Source organism: Danaus plexippus, assembly GCF_018135715.1.
Source record: "Danaus plexippus chromosome 16 unlocalized genomic scaffold, MEX_DaPlex mxdp_23, whole genome shotgun sequence".
Taxonomy (NCBI): domain Eukaryota; kingdom Metazoa; phylum Arthropoda; class Insecta; order Lepidoptera; family Nymphalidae; genus Danaus; species Danaus plexippus.
Window position 1 is genome coordinate 4669978 of NW_026869851.1, and position 14270 is coordinate 4684247.

General features: G+C 35.4%; 5 protein-coding genes across 5 annotated transcripts; 3 read left to right on the plus strand and 2 right to left on the minus strand.

Moving 5' to 3' along the window:
- Nucleotides 1–97: 97 nt before the first annotated feature.
- On the plus strand, nt 98–2750 carry LOC116772145 (glutathione S-transferase 1-like). The gene is made up of 7 exons (XM_061528193.1): nt 98–242; nt 858–996; nt 1336–1394; nt 1473–1614; nt 1710–1901; nt 2419–2518; nt 2618–2750. The coding sequence occupies exons 1-7, from the start codon at nt 202–204 to the stop codon at nt 2710–2712; spliced, it is 768 nt and encodes a 255-aa protein (XP_061384177.1). The 5' UTR covers nt 98–201; the 3' UTR covers nt 2713–2750.
- Nucleotides 2751–3120: 370 nt separating this feature from the next.
- LOC116772144 (coiled-coil domain-containing protein 50) lies at nt 3121–5802 on the plus strand. The gene has a single exon (XM_032664216.2). The coding sequence runs from the start codon at nt 3465–3467 to the stop codon at nt 4779–4781; it is 1317 nt and encodes a 438-aa protein (XP_032520107.2). The 5' UTR covers nt 3121–3464; the 3' UTR covers nt 4782–5802.
- Nucleotides 5803–6157: 355 nt separating this feature from the next.
- LOC116772142 (dnaJ homolog subfamily C member 2) lies at nt 6158–8920 on the minus strand. The gene is made up of 2 exons (XM_032664213.2): nt 7808–8920; nt 6158–7648 (listed from the first exon to the last, which is right to left on the minus strand). The coding sequence occupies exons 1-2, from the start codon at nt 8672–8674 to the stop codon at nt 6665–6667; spliced, it is 1851 nt and encodes a 616-aa protein (XP_032520104.2). The 5' UTR covers nt 8675–8920; the 3' UTR covers nt 6158–6664.
- Nucleotides 8921–9172: 252 nt separating this feature from the next.
- LOC116772143 (pyroglutamyl-peptidase 1) lies at nt 9173–11838 on the plus strand. Its single transcript, XM_061528201.1, has 3 exons — nt 9173–9507; nt 9602–9837; nt 10178–11838. The coding sequence occupies exons 1-3, from the start codon at nt 9286–9288 to the stop codon at nt 10383–10385; spliced, it is 666 nt and encodes a 221-aa protein (XP_061384185.1). The 5' UTR covers nt 9173–9285; the 3' UTR covers nt 10386–11838.
- On the minus strand, nt 11834–13613 carry LOC116772141 (small ribosomal subunit protein uS4). Its single transcript, XM_032664212.2, has 4 exons — nt 13501–13613; nt 12884–13115; nt 12508–12694; nt 11834–12030 (listed from the first exon to the last, which is right to left on the minus strand). The coding sequence occupies exons 2-4, from the start codon at nt 13104–13106 to the stop codon at nt 11856–11858; spliced, it is 585 nt and encodes a 194-aa protein (XP_032520103.1). The 5' UTR covers nt 13107–13115; nt 13501–13613; the 3' UTR covers nt 11834–11855.
- Between the last annotated feature and the right edge of the window lie 657 nt (nt 13614–14270).

A 14270-nucleotide genomic window follows, 5' to 3' on the forward strand; every position in this document is an offset into this window, starting at 1 on the left:
ACTCTTTGATGAAGAGTTTAGAGAAGATTTGTTATAAAGAAAATTAAAAATAATAATAAATAAAATATTTTGACATAACCATTGGTTATTTTGTATTTGTCAGTTTCTTAATTCTGTAAATAATTAATAAAGACATAAAAAGCTCATGTAAAATTTACCAGTTTTTAATAATGGTGTAGAATAAAATACACATTTGTAGCGATGGGGAAGGCTAACAGTAAAAATTTGTCAACGACATTGCAGTAAGTTCCCGAACGACCCCATATTGTAGTATTAACTGGGATCATGAATTTAGTGTATTTGTCACTAATACTGAGTCTACTCCTGATAGATCTTTTTTTTACATTTTCATTTAACATCTACATGCACATTAAATAATGATGGGTTGTCTTATGTATGTATGTATCTTAAAGTTCAAAATATTGAAACATTGATAATAAAAGTACAATGTTGAAATTTCTGAAAATTATAAACTAAGTTTCTTTCAATTGAGTGAGGACGAAATATATTTCTAAATGTAAATCGATTCATCGCGATCGATTGATCTTCTTTAATTTTAATTTTATATTATGGAGACCTGCGCTGTAGCGGCCTGTGCTATGCTGGCCTCGTCAGCATGGCCTCCAGGTTCTATCCTGGATATACATGTGTATAGTGAAGACTTCCTCTCTACCTCCAGCTATAATAATCCTATATCTTATGAGTGATTCTTAAATATGTAACCAACCAACCGTGCAACAGAAAGGAGGTGCTACTGCAAAACCTCATTGATATTTGAGTATTTGAATTTGAACCCAAACCAGTCGTCTCTATATAGAATTACTACAGTTCCCTTTTAAATTGTTGTTATATTTTAGTCATTGCACCCTATGGAAGACCAACCGCAGTCCTTCATGCAGGAACGTGATGATGGCTTTAGACGCCATGAACATCAGTCTTACAGAAGTTGACGTCAACATGGACAAAGCTGAACATCGTGAATCAGAGCTTACAACAGTAAGTACAAAGGACAATCGCCATACAAATATAAAATTTTTTATACATTTTCCTTACAACTTTGCCTCCTAGTAGTATAAATGGTCTTTGTTCCGTGGCTTGTTATGAATATTCGTACTGTTTGTTATGAAAAACATGTAGAAAATGGAATGAAGCTATGTATTCACCCAGTAAATTATGAAATATTTTGGCTGCTTATCTTAAGCAATTCAAAATTTAATTTTAACAAAAAATGATCAACTATTACATGGTCTCAATTCTCATCAGTTATGAACATCAGCTAGAAAAATTGTTAATAAAATTTCTTCTCATACAATCCCTTTATATTTTAACCCGCAGATGAATCCCAAGCAGAGCTTACCCATATTAAAAGACAGGAACTTGATTTTATGTGACAGGTACGATGATTATTAAAAGTAAAACCTAATTTATTTATTGTTTTCGCTCAACAGTTCTACGACTATAATTCTTTTCAGTCACGCAATAAACACCTATATAGCGTCTAGATATTGTCGCTCGGACTACACTTTACCCGAAGACCCGGCGGGCCGAGCGATTGTCGATCAACTGTTGCATTTCAATAGTGGAGTCCTCCAACCAAACTACCGAGCTGCTTGTGTTAGTTTTCCCGAATTTTACTACAAATTGGGAATGTTCCACATTTTTTTTTGTTTCAATTCTTCTGCACTTAAATAATAATTTGTTAATTTCAGCACCCAATTTTTTACGAAAATTGTCAATTCGTAGCTCCTCAATTCGTCAATGAGATAGAGCACTCGTACCAGGACTTGGAGAACATGTTGGTGGGTAGAGCGTGGTTCAGTGGATCTCGATACACTCTCGGAGACATAGCCATCGCGTCTACTGTCAGCACGCTCAATGTTGTAGTTCCGATAGACGAGAAAGGTAACAGCTAATGAGATCTAAGATTTTCGTGAGTTTTAGTTCTCAGCAACCGTGATCACGGCCAGACAAGATGTGGGCTCACAGTTGCTGAAAAGTAACCGAAACGTCAGAATTATGTGATTTTTTAAATAATAAAAATCCGCGTAGTTTATCCGAAAAATATTAGTTTCATTTAAAAGGTAACAGCTCTTTGTGAAAACATTCAAGCGGAAAATCCTTAAAATTGCCGGATTACCCCATCGAAAAACTTGTTGTACTTTTGTTTTTGAACGGCCTGAAGTCCTCGTGTTCTTAAATAAATTTAATCGAGTGAATTTAAATAGTATTAGTAATTAGTTTGATGTTAAATAATCAATAACTTTCAGCTAACTAGAGTGATTAAAACCATAAGAGACCCTATTTTGCACGTGGTCCATAGTAAATCCTATTTTTTGTATAGGTACCGTTAGTTCCGCAGGGGTTACAAAATTGTTTATATTTGAAGACAGTGCTAAAGCAGATAATTATTTGCCTTACAGATTCCCATTGCTGTCGGGCTGGCTATTTAAAATGTCCGAACAGCCATTTTATATCACAGCAAATAAAAAAGGACTGCAAGAGTTTTGGAAAAGAATCGGTAAGTTACAAAAATTTAAACTCAAAAGTGACAAAACTGTAATAATGTACTGTCTATGTACAATTAAGTTCATTTATAATTGTCATTCTATTGTTCCAGACTCAGGTAACGATGCTGATAATAGCGAAGTAAAAAAAATGCAGCGGACTTCTTTGACCAGGAGATCTCATGGAGGCAGATTATCTGAAAAATGATGTTGTAAATTATTTATTTTGCTCGTCAAATAAAACAAATGCAACAAATTTTGGTGTCTTTAAATTTTTCTTTTTAAAAGCTTTTGTCATTTTTTTTTTCAATTTCTAATGGAAATCTATACACACTTATATAATATTTTTAAAATATGGTACATATACATATTTATATATATACTTATTATGCTGAGTGCAGTCAGCGTACGAATCACTAATGATTCATTGATAAAACAACTGTTTTTTTCATTATGTATTAAATAATTTTCTGTAAGAATTTAACTCAAACCTGTTTAAACATCAAAAACAATTATATGAAAACGATAAATTTTAATCTTGAAATATAAGAATAACATGTGATGATCAATCGATCCTTAAAGCATACGAAGAAACTGACTCATGACACATCTCTGTGAGGAATTCACCTGTTTGCCTCTGTCAACATCAATGTCAGATAGGTTTATTTGGATCGCAATGAAATTCCTGAATTTGTTGTGAACCGTGTAGAGGTATGTGTGAGTACTGTGTGCCATAGCGAGATGCAAGTTTAGTAATTTATTATGTAGATTATCAAACCTATTGTTCTTGAGGGCACCGTGTAACTTAAAACGTTGGTTTTTCTCACGTTATGCGAAGAAAGTTCAATTGTGAAAGGTATTTAATAAGCCTAATTCGTTGTGTTTTCTGTCTTGGTAGCTTTAAATTAAAAGTTTTTCATTGTATGACAAATATTGTGTTACTTTATTCTGAAACTGAAAATGTCGCGATTCAAACCGACGGATACAATGCCGAAAATGGGCCATGTGACTGATCTTCGAGAGCAGTGGCTCGTGAGAACGGACGGAGCGTTGGCCCATCATCTTCAAGACCGCGAGATCTCTTCACATCTCTGTGAAAACAGGTTCCGTAACCAGCAAATCAGAGAGGATTTTCCTTTGGCTTTAAACGAACAGAGGGATATTGAATATGAGTTACGTTTACGGGAAATGGCTCGCCGACGCCAGGACGATATAGACGCAGAGATAGCCCGGAAAATTGCTGATATTAACATTCATAAACAACATCGTCATCTTCCTAACCATAATCCAGTTCAAGCTCCTCAACCCAGTTCATCAAGAGCCACTTTTTCCTCCTCACAAATCGAACTAGAAGCTCCTCCTAGTTTGGCTGTTGCCATCGATCCTAAAGAGTTAGGTCTTCCACCCAGTGAGATTAAAGAAATTTTAAGTAGATTAGAACAGGAGGAAAGAGATGCTAAGTTAGCTAGAGAATTAAGTCATGAGTCTCAAGGTCAGGATGCTTTACTAGCTGATATGAAGTGTGCAGTTGAAGCCCAGGACAGTGAATTAGCAAGACTGCTACAGGAAAGGGAATATAAAAAGTTACAACGGGCTAAAGAAAAAGCTAGACAAAAAGCTCTATTAAAAAAACAGCAGCGTTTAGCTCAACAGGATCCACTGCCGGAACCTCCCCAACCAACATTGTGTGATGCATACAGTAACCCTCGAGATATCATTAGACAGAACGGTTTGCGGCTTTGTAAATCTGTTGATTCAGATTTAAATTATGTTGAACCATTTGAAAAAGAAAACATACAATCAAAGGAAAGTGCCCTTTTAGCCAAAGAAATGTCAAAACAAATGTTTGCCATTGGAGCTGGAACTTCAAACACAAACCTACATGTGTCCCACAAGCACACAAAGTCCTTTGAAACTGAAAAACCGAGCTCATCAAGCTCACTGAACTACAGGCAGCCGCCACCCCCACCCACTGGTGGGAAAAAGCCTCGATTCCCAGACCCTATGAGTATCAGACCAGCATCACACTACACTCCTGACAATGTGTCATCTGGCTCAGACGGCCAAAACACATTTATGTCACATAGTGTCAGTGAAAACAACAATTTATACAGTTCCACATATCCACCTGATAATATAAATACATCACAACTCGGTGAGAGAGCAGATCCTTCGAAGAGGCTGTCGGTAATATCAGACATTACGGCCGAAGGCTTGGCTAAGAAGAAGAGCAAGCAGTCTGAGAACAAAAAGAAAAAGGGCTGCAAAATTCAATAGTTTAATAATATTGTCACCTTTGTTTATAACACATCCTACATGTGATTGTATTCTTATAGAGAAAAATTGCTTCCGGCATCAGTAAGGCTCAATTATTGATTCATGTTTCAATTAAAAAAAAAGTAACTCAAAGTATTATTGATTGAATATTATTTTTATATTGATTGACAGTTTTATTATGGCAACATATAAGATTTTATACTTTGTACACTTAGAGTAAGCTGTATTTTATTTTAATTAATTGTAAGGATATATTTATTTATTTTTTACTCTGCAGCGTACCTGTGGAAACGAACCAATGATTTCTTTCTTATCTCTTAAACATTAATTATAACCTCATTAACATTCCAGCGTAGTGATTTTGTTCCTGATCTCTTTAAAATTCTGTAGTCGGACTTCAGACTCCAAGTTAATCATAACACATGTCGTATTCTTATTATTGCTGTTAAGAAGCAATCTTTTGTTTTGATTTTTTTATAATGTTTATCTTTAAAGTAACCGTTTATTTTATTCTTATAGAATTTGTTCGTATTATCATTATTACTAATTTATATAAAGTATTCAAGTAATGCTCGTATTCTGAATCTCACCTCCATTTCAGTAGTAGTAGTCGTTACAAAATTGACTTGCTTACAGTTCAAATACTTTAAGACTGATTTACATTTAACTTGTGGGAAGGATTTATATAATTTAATTATGAAAAACAAATGATTCGGTGCTCTAATTATTGTTTAATGTTCGCTCTCTCGAATTTATATTTTATTGTAGACGTACTTTTCATATAGGTTTTATTTTGATTATACTTTTTGTAATTCCTTTTGACACGTTTCTCGACTGTGGCTCAAATCATTAGAGGTATAATTATTAACCAATTTTCTAACATAATTATTAAACAATTTTTCGATGAATACTGTTATTACTTTAAGTAAATTTAGCTTTAATTGCAATGTACGGCCTTCATCGTGCCTTAACGGAACCGAACCAAACAGAATTATTTAAATAAAAGCGATTATTGCAAAAACGTTTGTTTTATTGATGTCCGGTAGCGTTGGATTGGATGCTTTTCAAAATATCAGTTTTTATTTAAGATCAGCAAACGACTGTTGTCACAATCTCACACCGCACACGTGCCTCTCATAACTTACATTACTATTACCTACGTGATTTTTGTTAAATAGTAAGATTTTTTTAAGAATACATTTCCTGAATTAAAGTATCCAGTTTTCTGTTTATATATTGAGCTTTATACATAATTACTTTTCAAAAGATACATAAGTCCGTTGTGTTTATTAATGAGAGGGAATTTAATTTTTACTAGCAGCACCTTCATCTCGATGACTGGAAACCATGCGTGGGACGAGAAATAAAACACCATGTAAATTGTCCAATTGACTATGTTCATTGCTGACAAAAATAAATACAAAAATATGACGCGAAGATCAATTTTCAAATTCTCTCCTAAACCTTACAGTTAGTGAAATATATACAAATTGGGCTAAAAAGAAAGAAATGTTTTGTTTTGTATGTGTATTGTGAAAAGAGAATGTTGTGCTCAATAGTGTGTGTCCCTTTAGAGTATAGACTGTAAGGTTCCCAAATAAATAATCAGATAGTTGTCAGGGTGACCGATTTATTACATATTAAACCTTAGATAATATTGGCGACGGAATCTCTACGAGTTACAGGCACGAGGACGCCGCTAGCACAGGCTGCGGCTCCGGTTACGACTAATTTACGATTGTATTGTCATCGAGAATGACTGTGGTACAAACTAATGCGGGGCTACATGATGCGAGACGAAGGCCGGTATCGGATGCTGGATGTCATAAATTAAAATGGCCAACTGATGTACAATTTAATATCGAACTAGTTGTCATTAGATGCTATTTCGAGATGTTGGCCGCTTGTTTCTTGGCTTTGACTAATTCTACCAGCTCTTTGTACCTCTTCATGCAGTCTTTTTTGGAGCGGTTCGGTATACATTCGGCGATCTTGTCCCACCTCTCCGAAGTGCTGACGGGGAATGTTTTGATGGCCTGCTCCAGAAGTTCCTGCTCGGTCTTGGTCCAAGGCTTTTCTTCCTTGGATTCCTTGACGTCCCCATTCATTTTAGGTTTGGAGATCCCATTCACTAATTTGGGAGTGTCATTCTTGGATATACTATTGTCATCCACCGAGTTGACAACCTTCTTTTTGTCTTTTTCGAACTGATCGAAAGCTTCTTCATTCGCAGCTTTCTTTAGGATGCTCTTCGAGAAATCTGAACTCTGCAAGTCCTTAGCTTTATTTAAAACTTCTTTAGCATTGAAACGCCTTTCATCAGTAAATGTTCCGTGTTGATTCAGGAAGTTAGCGACGACGTCCCATCTTGCATTTGTACCGGCAGGGAATAGGTTGACAGCTTTGATGAGCAACTGCATCATTTCGGGAGACCATTCTATGGGAACCTTAAGGGCTGCATTTTTCTTTGCTTTTTGCTCCTCAGCTCTTTTATTTTCAAACAGAGCCCTGCGTTCAGCTTCAAGCTTCTCTTCGGACTCTGTGATAGCCTTTATGAATGCATCCCGGCCACTAGACTCAATATCTTTGATCAGGGCTTGGATCTCTGTGGCTTTCAACAGTTCACAAATCTTTTCGACGGCTGCCATATTACTGACGGTTTCGTCTTCGTTTTTAGCAAAATAGTTTTTACTTTTACATAAATCTCTAAGTGACTTTCGTTCCTTGCGCAGATTCTTCTTTTGCAGTTCCCTCTCAGCTCGAGCCGCCTCCATCCTCGCCCTCTCCGCCGCCTCAGCTTTTTGTTTAGCAATTTGGGCCTCTTTAATTAATCTCTCTTCCTCAGCTTTTTTAGCTTGGACTGCATCCTGCAATTCATATAAATAATTCATTTAGAAAATACAAACAATATTTTTGCATTATAATACACTAAGTATTTGTAACTTTTACTTTATATAATTTAAGTATTTTTATAAAACATCTACTAAAATATAATAATAGCTGTGATGGACACCACATGTGGTTACCTGGCGGGCACGTTTTGCAGCAATCTTTTTATCTTTGTCTTCCTGTTTGAATCTCTGTATCCTGGGGTCGTTAGCGTACGCCAAGTCAACAAGACTGCGTATTCTCGTCATTTCTTCCTTCTTCAGTTTAGCTCTGGCCACTTTGTTTTGTTTCTCTATCCACCTCCGCTCCTCTCTGTCAGACCCCTTCTCTTTCTCTTCCTCATCCAAATAAGAAAACTCACGCCACGAGTCAAATTCATACCAAAAAGAGTAAAATTTTTCTACAAACTCCCGAGAACTGTTCTCGTCTCCCAACAAAGGCACATGTTTTTTCTCTGACCACCGCGCATTCATTTCAAAATACTTTGAGAAAATGTTGAAGAATCCCTCCTTCTTAATCTCACTGGATGTGGGAATGGAATCGTCGAACTCTGGATCGACCGAGTCATAAGACCGCCTTGTTTTTGGTGAACCAAGGATCTCATAGGCCTTAGTGATGCATGTGAAGTAGTCATCGTCACTCCTGACTTCTTCTCCGAGTGCCTTGCGTTTGTCTGGATGGTGTTTCAATACTTTCTGCCGATATGCTCGCTTTATATCGTCGTCAGTGGCTTCGATACGCAATTTTTTCATTCCTAGGACCGCATAATGGTCTTGTTTCTTCCATTCTTTCGGGTCTAGACTCCTCAGGTAGCCCACATCGTCTTCGAAAACAATTTCCTCATTTTTATCTTTTGATTTAGAAGTTAGTAGTAATGTATCCTCACCGTGACATTTCACGTTATAATAACGAAGGAACGCGCTTCCAGCACATTCTACTCTTCGCTTCAAAAAAGGGCATGCTAAAGATATAACCCGGCAGTGTGTAGATTCAGCCTCGCTCATTGTTTATAGAAATGTTGTAAGAAATACGGGATTTTAACTAACATAACCTAAAAGCAAGGTAAACAGTACTAGGTTAAGTTTTAAGAGTTAATTAAATTATATTTAGTAAAACGCAAAGAAAAGAAAACTACACTAAATAAACTTAATCGAATATTATAACCACATTATTAATAAGTTATTTTTTTCTAACGCGTTATCGAAATATTCCCATACGACTTTGACTGTAGGGACTAGGGATGAGCCTACTAATATAGATCACAAATCACATTTATGGCAGTTCATAGTTGAATGTTACATGTCAAAATCGATTTCCTCGGTAACATCGATTCTAAAAGTAATTGTAATGTTCGACAGGAATATAATTATAGTTGTTATTTCAAAAAATAAATAAAAAAAAGGATTTTGAGCACATATTATACAACAAATAAGTAATAAACAATATTTTAAATTTATTTGGAAGTGCAGCCAACATTCCAAGTTAGATCAGCTGACTGCTGTCAACATTTAAATATCTGAATTTGAAACACCTCTATAGGTATTTATTGTGAATTGAACAATTTTACTAACAAATACAAGATATCTATTATTTTTTCGTGTAATTATACTGAAAAATGTCCGACCTGGATTTAATGTTCAAACCTATAGTGCTCGTTACTGGGTTTGGACCATTTTTAAATCATCCTTTGAACGCTAGTTGGGAAGCTGTGAAGTTAATGAATAAAGAATCTATTGAGAAGAAACATAACGTCGAGCTAGTTCAGTTAGAAATTCCAGTAACTTACGAAAATGTTGACGAATTTGTGCCTGCTCTTTGGGATACCCACGAACCTAAAGTAAACAATTATTCTACTTATTTTCTTTAGCTCTTTAAAACCTTATTTCATGTCGTAATATTTAATGTAGATAATAAATTCAGCGATATTTTAGTTAATGATCCACGTAGGTGTGTCAGGCATAGCCGACTCTATCACTCTGGAATGCCAGGCCCATAGGAAGGGATATCAAAGGCTTGACTACTTCGACAAATGTCCAGCGAATCACGCATGCCCAGCTACAGGAGCACTTCGCATCAAAACTAGATTGGATGTAGAGAAAATATGTAAAGAATTCAACGACGACTGTCCTCCGGAAACAAATGCTATAGTTTCTCTCGACGCTGGAAGGTAGTTAAAAAAGATCATGAAGAATTTCATTACTTTAATTTAAGTTTTCTCGTTAATTATCGAATGTGTTAGTTATATTTTATTCTATAATATTAACTCCTAGTAAACCAAAATTGCTGAAACCATACGGGTTTGAGAAATTGTTGGTCTTGTTTTGAAATGATATAAATTGCACCAAAGTGTACACTAGCTAGTGAGTTATCATAATAAGCATAACTAAATAACAGATATGAGATCTTGATAAGGTAGTCCCATCAATTGTGTATAACAGACATTGAAAATAATTAATTAATCAATATTTGCATACATATTATGCTTAAATAAATATAATGTTTTGCAGATACCTGTGCGAGTACATCTACTACACATCACTAAGCGTCGACAACACCAGAACACTGTTTGTGCATGTTCCTGATGTCAATAAGTATAAATCGGAACAAACGGCCCGAGCACTGGAAGTAATTCTAGACCTTTGTATGAAACAGATAACGGCCATGGATGCAGCAGATAGCATGACTGAGAACTTACAGAGTAAATGTCAAGTGTGAGCAAATAAAGTTAAATAGTTACGATAAATGTATGTAATACATAATGAAGGAGGTTTTATAATTGTTACTGTAAAAGGAAATCGCCCGGCCAGCTCTAGAACAAAATACGAGCAACATATCAGTTGTTATATTATTCAAAGCCTTTAATTTAGAAAACCTTTAGTTGAAGGATCCATAGGACTTTTTAAATCTATTTTGATATTAGAGAGTATTCCGTATGTTTCTTAAATCTCTATGTTTCAATAGTAGCTGTGTTGTCTAGATTCTAGAAACTTCTCACAGAGAACAATTGACGTTCCATATTTTATTTATTAAACATATTGTTTAACTTTATTTCCAGTTATGAAAATGTACTATTTTTATAAAAGCATTTCAGTTGGTTTTTTAATATTTTTTCGCCTGTAAGTGTTTTACGTTTGTATATATTGCATTATATTATTGTTTGTTTGTATAATAAATTAAATTATTATATTATGTTTTTAATCAAAATCTAATCACTACATATTAATATTACATAGTCTTTTCCCACATTCGTCGTGCGTTATAAGTAAACCCTGTAACGTCTCATGACAACCAATACACTTAATATTCTATACGATTCTTTCAATTGAATTATTGATCTGTCGGCTTATCCGATATAGTGTCCTGTATACTTTACTTAATAGAGACGTGTTTTATATATCCATGGAGTCCTGTCGTCATTATATTAGTCTTTCCTAAACATGTTAGGCTAACAAACTTATTTTACAAATGGCGCCATCCGTGACGTACTGTTTATAATATGCTAGCATTTTTTATGACATAACTAATTATAATACTGGGCCACTATAATGGCAACATTTAAGTATCAACTTGTATTTGACCATAGCCGTAAAAACATTTACAAAAAAAAAACTTGTATTTGAAAACCATATATACTGGCTTCAGTCGTTTTGTAGGACATTACTGAACATTTAAAAACAAGTCTGAAAGTGTACCTGAAACACTTAATGATAAGTCTTTATCAACAATGAAAGCCTATAATTTCCTTCACACTCTCGTATATTACGGTTAGTACAGCGAAAGGAAAGTTATTACTTGCTTCACAACTCTAGTAAAAAATCTGTAATCCTTAGAACTAAAGGCGGCGTTTATAAGCTCGGACAGGCAATGTTTTGATTACCTGAACAGTCAGGTATAATAGAAGTAGGAAATTTTGTTTCGTACCACAGTAATGCACTACAGTATTCTTTTATACTTGTATCGATTGTGTGCCAATCAACATACAAATAAATAAAAACAATTACCGACTGAAATTATAACTTCTATAGGAATTCATGGATTGTGCTCCGTAACATAGCGATTGATTAGAAATTCAAATATAAGAAAGTTAATTTAGAGATATTGAATATAATATTGATTTATAACGTTATTTCATAAACATATCAGTTACTAAATAAAAGTCCATATTATAGTACAAGTGTTTATTGTCTAGTCCTCTTCCTCGTCATTGGTGGCTCCTCCGCCTTGACCCTTGCGGAGGTTCTTCCTCTTGACACGACCAGGTCTGCCGCCACCGAATGGTGACTTCAGAGAGAAGTCAATGTGCTTGCCAGAGTCCAGACGGACGATGAACGATGGGATGTTCACTATTTGTTTACGGACACTGGAGATAGAGATACATTAATTAAGATACGAGAACAGTTATAACAAGATTTTCATATGAACATTGCTCTATAGTAATTGAATTATTGTTCTAATCTTTTATGCTCAGGTATTTGGCATCTTTGCATGCCTTCAATGAGGTATTCAAATCCTTGAACATACTTTACCTGCAGCGGCTCACTAAAGCATAAACTTTCAGGGCATTGATATCAACAAGGTGAATATCAAGTGGCCCGTGAGAAACTATTCATAACCAAAGGTCTTTCAGGACCAGGTTTAGACTTCAGCCCAGCTTTACCTGTATGTGATCTGTATTAGCAACATCATCGGTGACTTCAATTACTTATTGACTAAATAATTTCTAAAACCACATATAATAAGTTAATTAATCTTTGAACCAGCAGTTAAGCGAAAGTTAAATTGCATGAAATGTAGAAATGATATATAAGTTGTAACAATTAATCTGAAAATCAATTACCGGATGTGTCTTTGACGGATGAGAATTCTAGCGTGATGGATGGACTTGGCCAGACCGGCTTTGAACACTTGGGTCTGGAGACGACGCTCCAAGAAGTCCTCGATCTTGAGACCCAGGACGTAATCCAGCTTCATCTGCTTCTCATCCAATACACCGATCCTCACCAGACGACGGAGGAGTGCGTTACCTAAATAAATAATGATAATTAGCAAATTGACTTTCTTGGTATTATATATATAATACGGAATTAGTCAGAAAAGTTAGTCTCAACAAAGGTAGTCTGCCAAGAGGTTGCCATGAAGATATTCATCATATACGTACATCTAAACAAGGGCTGGAGTATATCCATTATAATACATGTGGCTTAAAAACGAACCTTCAAACAGACGCTTGGGGTCCTTCTCCTCCAGGGTGAGCAGCTCACGGGCAGCCTTACGGATGCGGGCGAGCGTGTACTTGACCCTCCACACCTCACGCTTGTTGCGGAGACCATATTCACCGATGATCTTCAACTCCTGATCGAGACGCGCTTTCTCGAACGGACGACGCGGAGTAACGTACGTCTTCGAAAAGACCGACGGCACACGGTTGTTCACCATGGTGGCGAGCTAAGTAAGACCAGGTTCTGTTAGTCAATATTTCAGTGACAGAATTTTGACGATATATTTGTAGGGGGGTGTGTCGCCGCCTGCCGTTGCAAACGCAAATACCAGGTAATGAATGCCGGCATTACTGGATTGAGTACGCTTGGGAATCAATGCACGAGGCGTTAATGTAGCCTTTTGGTCCACTCACAACACCTATAGCAGGCTGTCATGATCTACAAAAAGGCCGAATTGGGGTTACGTTTCAAATCTATCGTAATCACACGATTAAGAAACTAATTCTTTAAATAAACTATGATAACATCATAAAGGATGGTGATTTTATTTAATTCGACACGTATTTTCTTAAAAATTAATAAAAATCACACAAATATAATAATAAACACACCTTCGACCAACGCGGCTCGCTGTGAAAGAGACTGAAAGAATTTACTCTCTTGACAGTACGAAGTTTTAAGTTTGACAATCGATATCAATGTTGCCAACATTTATATTACACTAAAGCATTATTATTTATTATAAAGCATTTGTAACATATGAGAATGTTAAGACTTTAGAGCTAAATTAATATCTCGTATAAATAATATTTCTTAATTTTTTCTTGTGTATGTTATTTTGCTGGCCTTGCAATAACGGAAATAAAAAAAGATTTAAAATGGTTAATTTTATTTTGTATCCTCTATTTGGTTTTAAGTTCTTATCACAATTTTATTACTTTAAATGGTATTTTTTAAATTTTAAAAGCGACAACTGGAACTGAAAGCGGCATTTCTCACTCATCGGATGAAAAGCAGCCATTTAACGCTACTTCACGCCGAGCTTCTGTGAGATGGTGGTACTTCCCTAGTCGAGCTAGCCCATGTTGGAGCTGTAGCTACTTTACCACGGCTAGGCTCTTCTTTGAAAATTTTAATTCGTCAATAAATTATCAGTAATTTTTGTTTATAATTTTTTATTTAGAACTGAACGATAAAAAGTCATTTTTGGACAGTTCAATTGCTACTAATAACGTCTTTTTCATTATTTTGTTGGGTAATTAGTTTCAGGAAAACATCGATTAAACCCATAGCATAGATGCAAAAAAAAAATTATAGCAATGGTAAGTCTCATTACATTTAAGTAATAATAGATCCACACACCTGCACATGGACACGTACT

Excerpts from the sequence above, each read along its gene's own strand:
- LOC116772145 (XM_061528193.1), top strand. The coding sequence starts at position 202 with ATGGGGAAGGCTAACAGTAAAAATTTGTCAACGACATTGCA. Across the intron at positions 1,395-1,472 it reads AACTTGATTTTATGTGACAG|TCACGCAATAAACACCTATA; the intron begins GTACGATGATTA and ends AATTCTTTTCAG. Across the intron at positions 2,519-2,617 it reads AGAGTTTTGGAAAAGAATCG|ACTCAGGTAACGATGCTGAT; the intron begins GTAAGTTACAAA and ends CTATTGTTCCAG.
- LOC116772144 (XM_032664216.2), top strand. The coding sequence starts at position 3,465 with ATGTCGCGATTCAAACCGACGGATACAATGCCGAAAATGGGCCATGTG.
- LOC116772142 (XM_032664213.2), bottom strand. The coding sequence starts at position 8,674 with ATGAGCGAGGCTGAATCTACACACTGCCGGGTTATATCTTTAGCATGC. Across the intron at positions 7,649-7,807 it reads CTGCAAAACGTGCCCGCCAG|GATGCAGTCCAAGCTAAAAA; the intron begins GTAACCACATGT and ends TATGAATTGCAG.
- LOC116772143 (XM_061528201.1), top strand. The coding sequence starts at position 9,286 with ATGTCCGACCTGGATTTAATGTTCAAACCTATAGTGCTCGTTACTGGG. Across the intron at positions 9,508-9,601 it reads GGGATACCCACGAACCTAAA|TTAATGATCCACGTAGGTGT; the intron begins GTAAACAATTAT and ends GCGATATTTTAG. Across the intron at positions 9,838-10,177 it reads GTTTCTCTCGACGCTGGAAG|ATACCTGTGCGAGTACATCT; the intron begins GTAGTTAAAAAA and ends AATGTTTTGCAG.
- LOC116772141 (XM_032664212.2), bottom strand. The coding sequence starts at position 13,106 with ATGGTGAACAACCGTGTGCCGTCGGTCTTTTCGAAGACGTACGTTACT. Across the intron at positions 12,695-12,883 it reads CCCCAAGCGTCTGTTTGAAG|GTAACGCACTCCTCCGTCGT; the intron begins GTTCGTTTTTAA and ends TTATTTATTTAG. Across the intron at positions 12,031-12,507 it reads ATCCGTCAAAGACACATCCG|TGTCCGTAAACAAATAGTGA; the intron begins GTAATTGATTTT and ends CTCTATCTCCAG.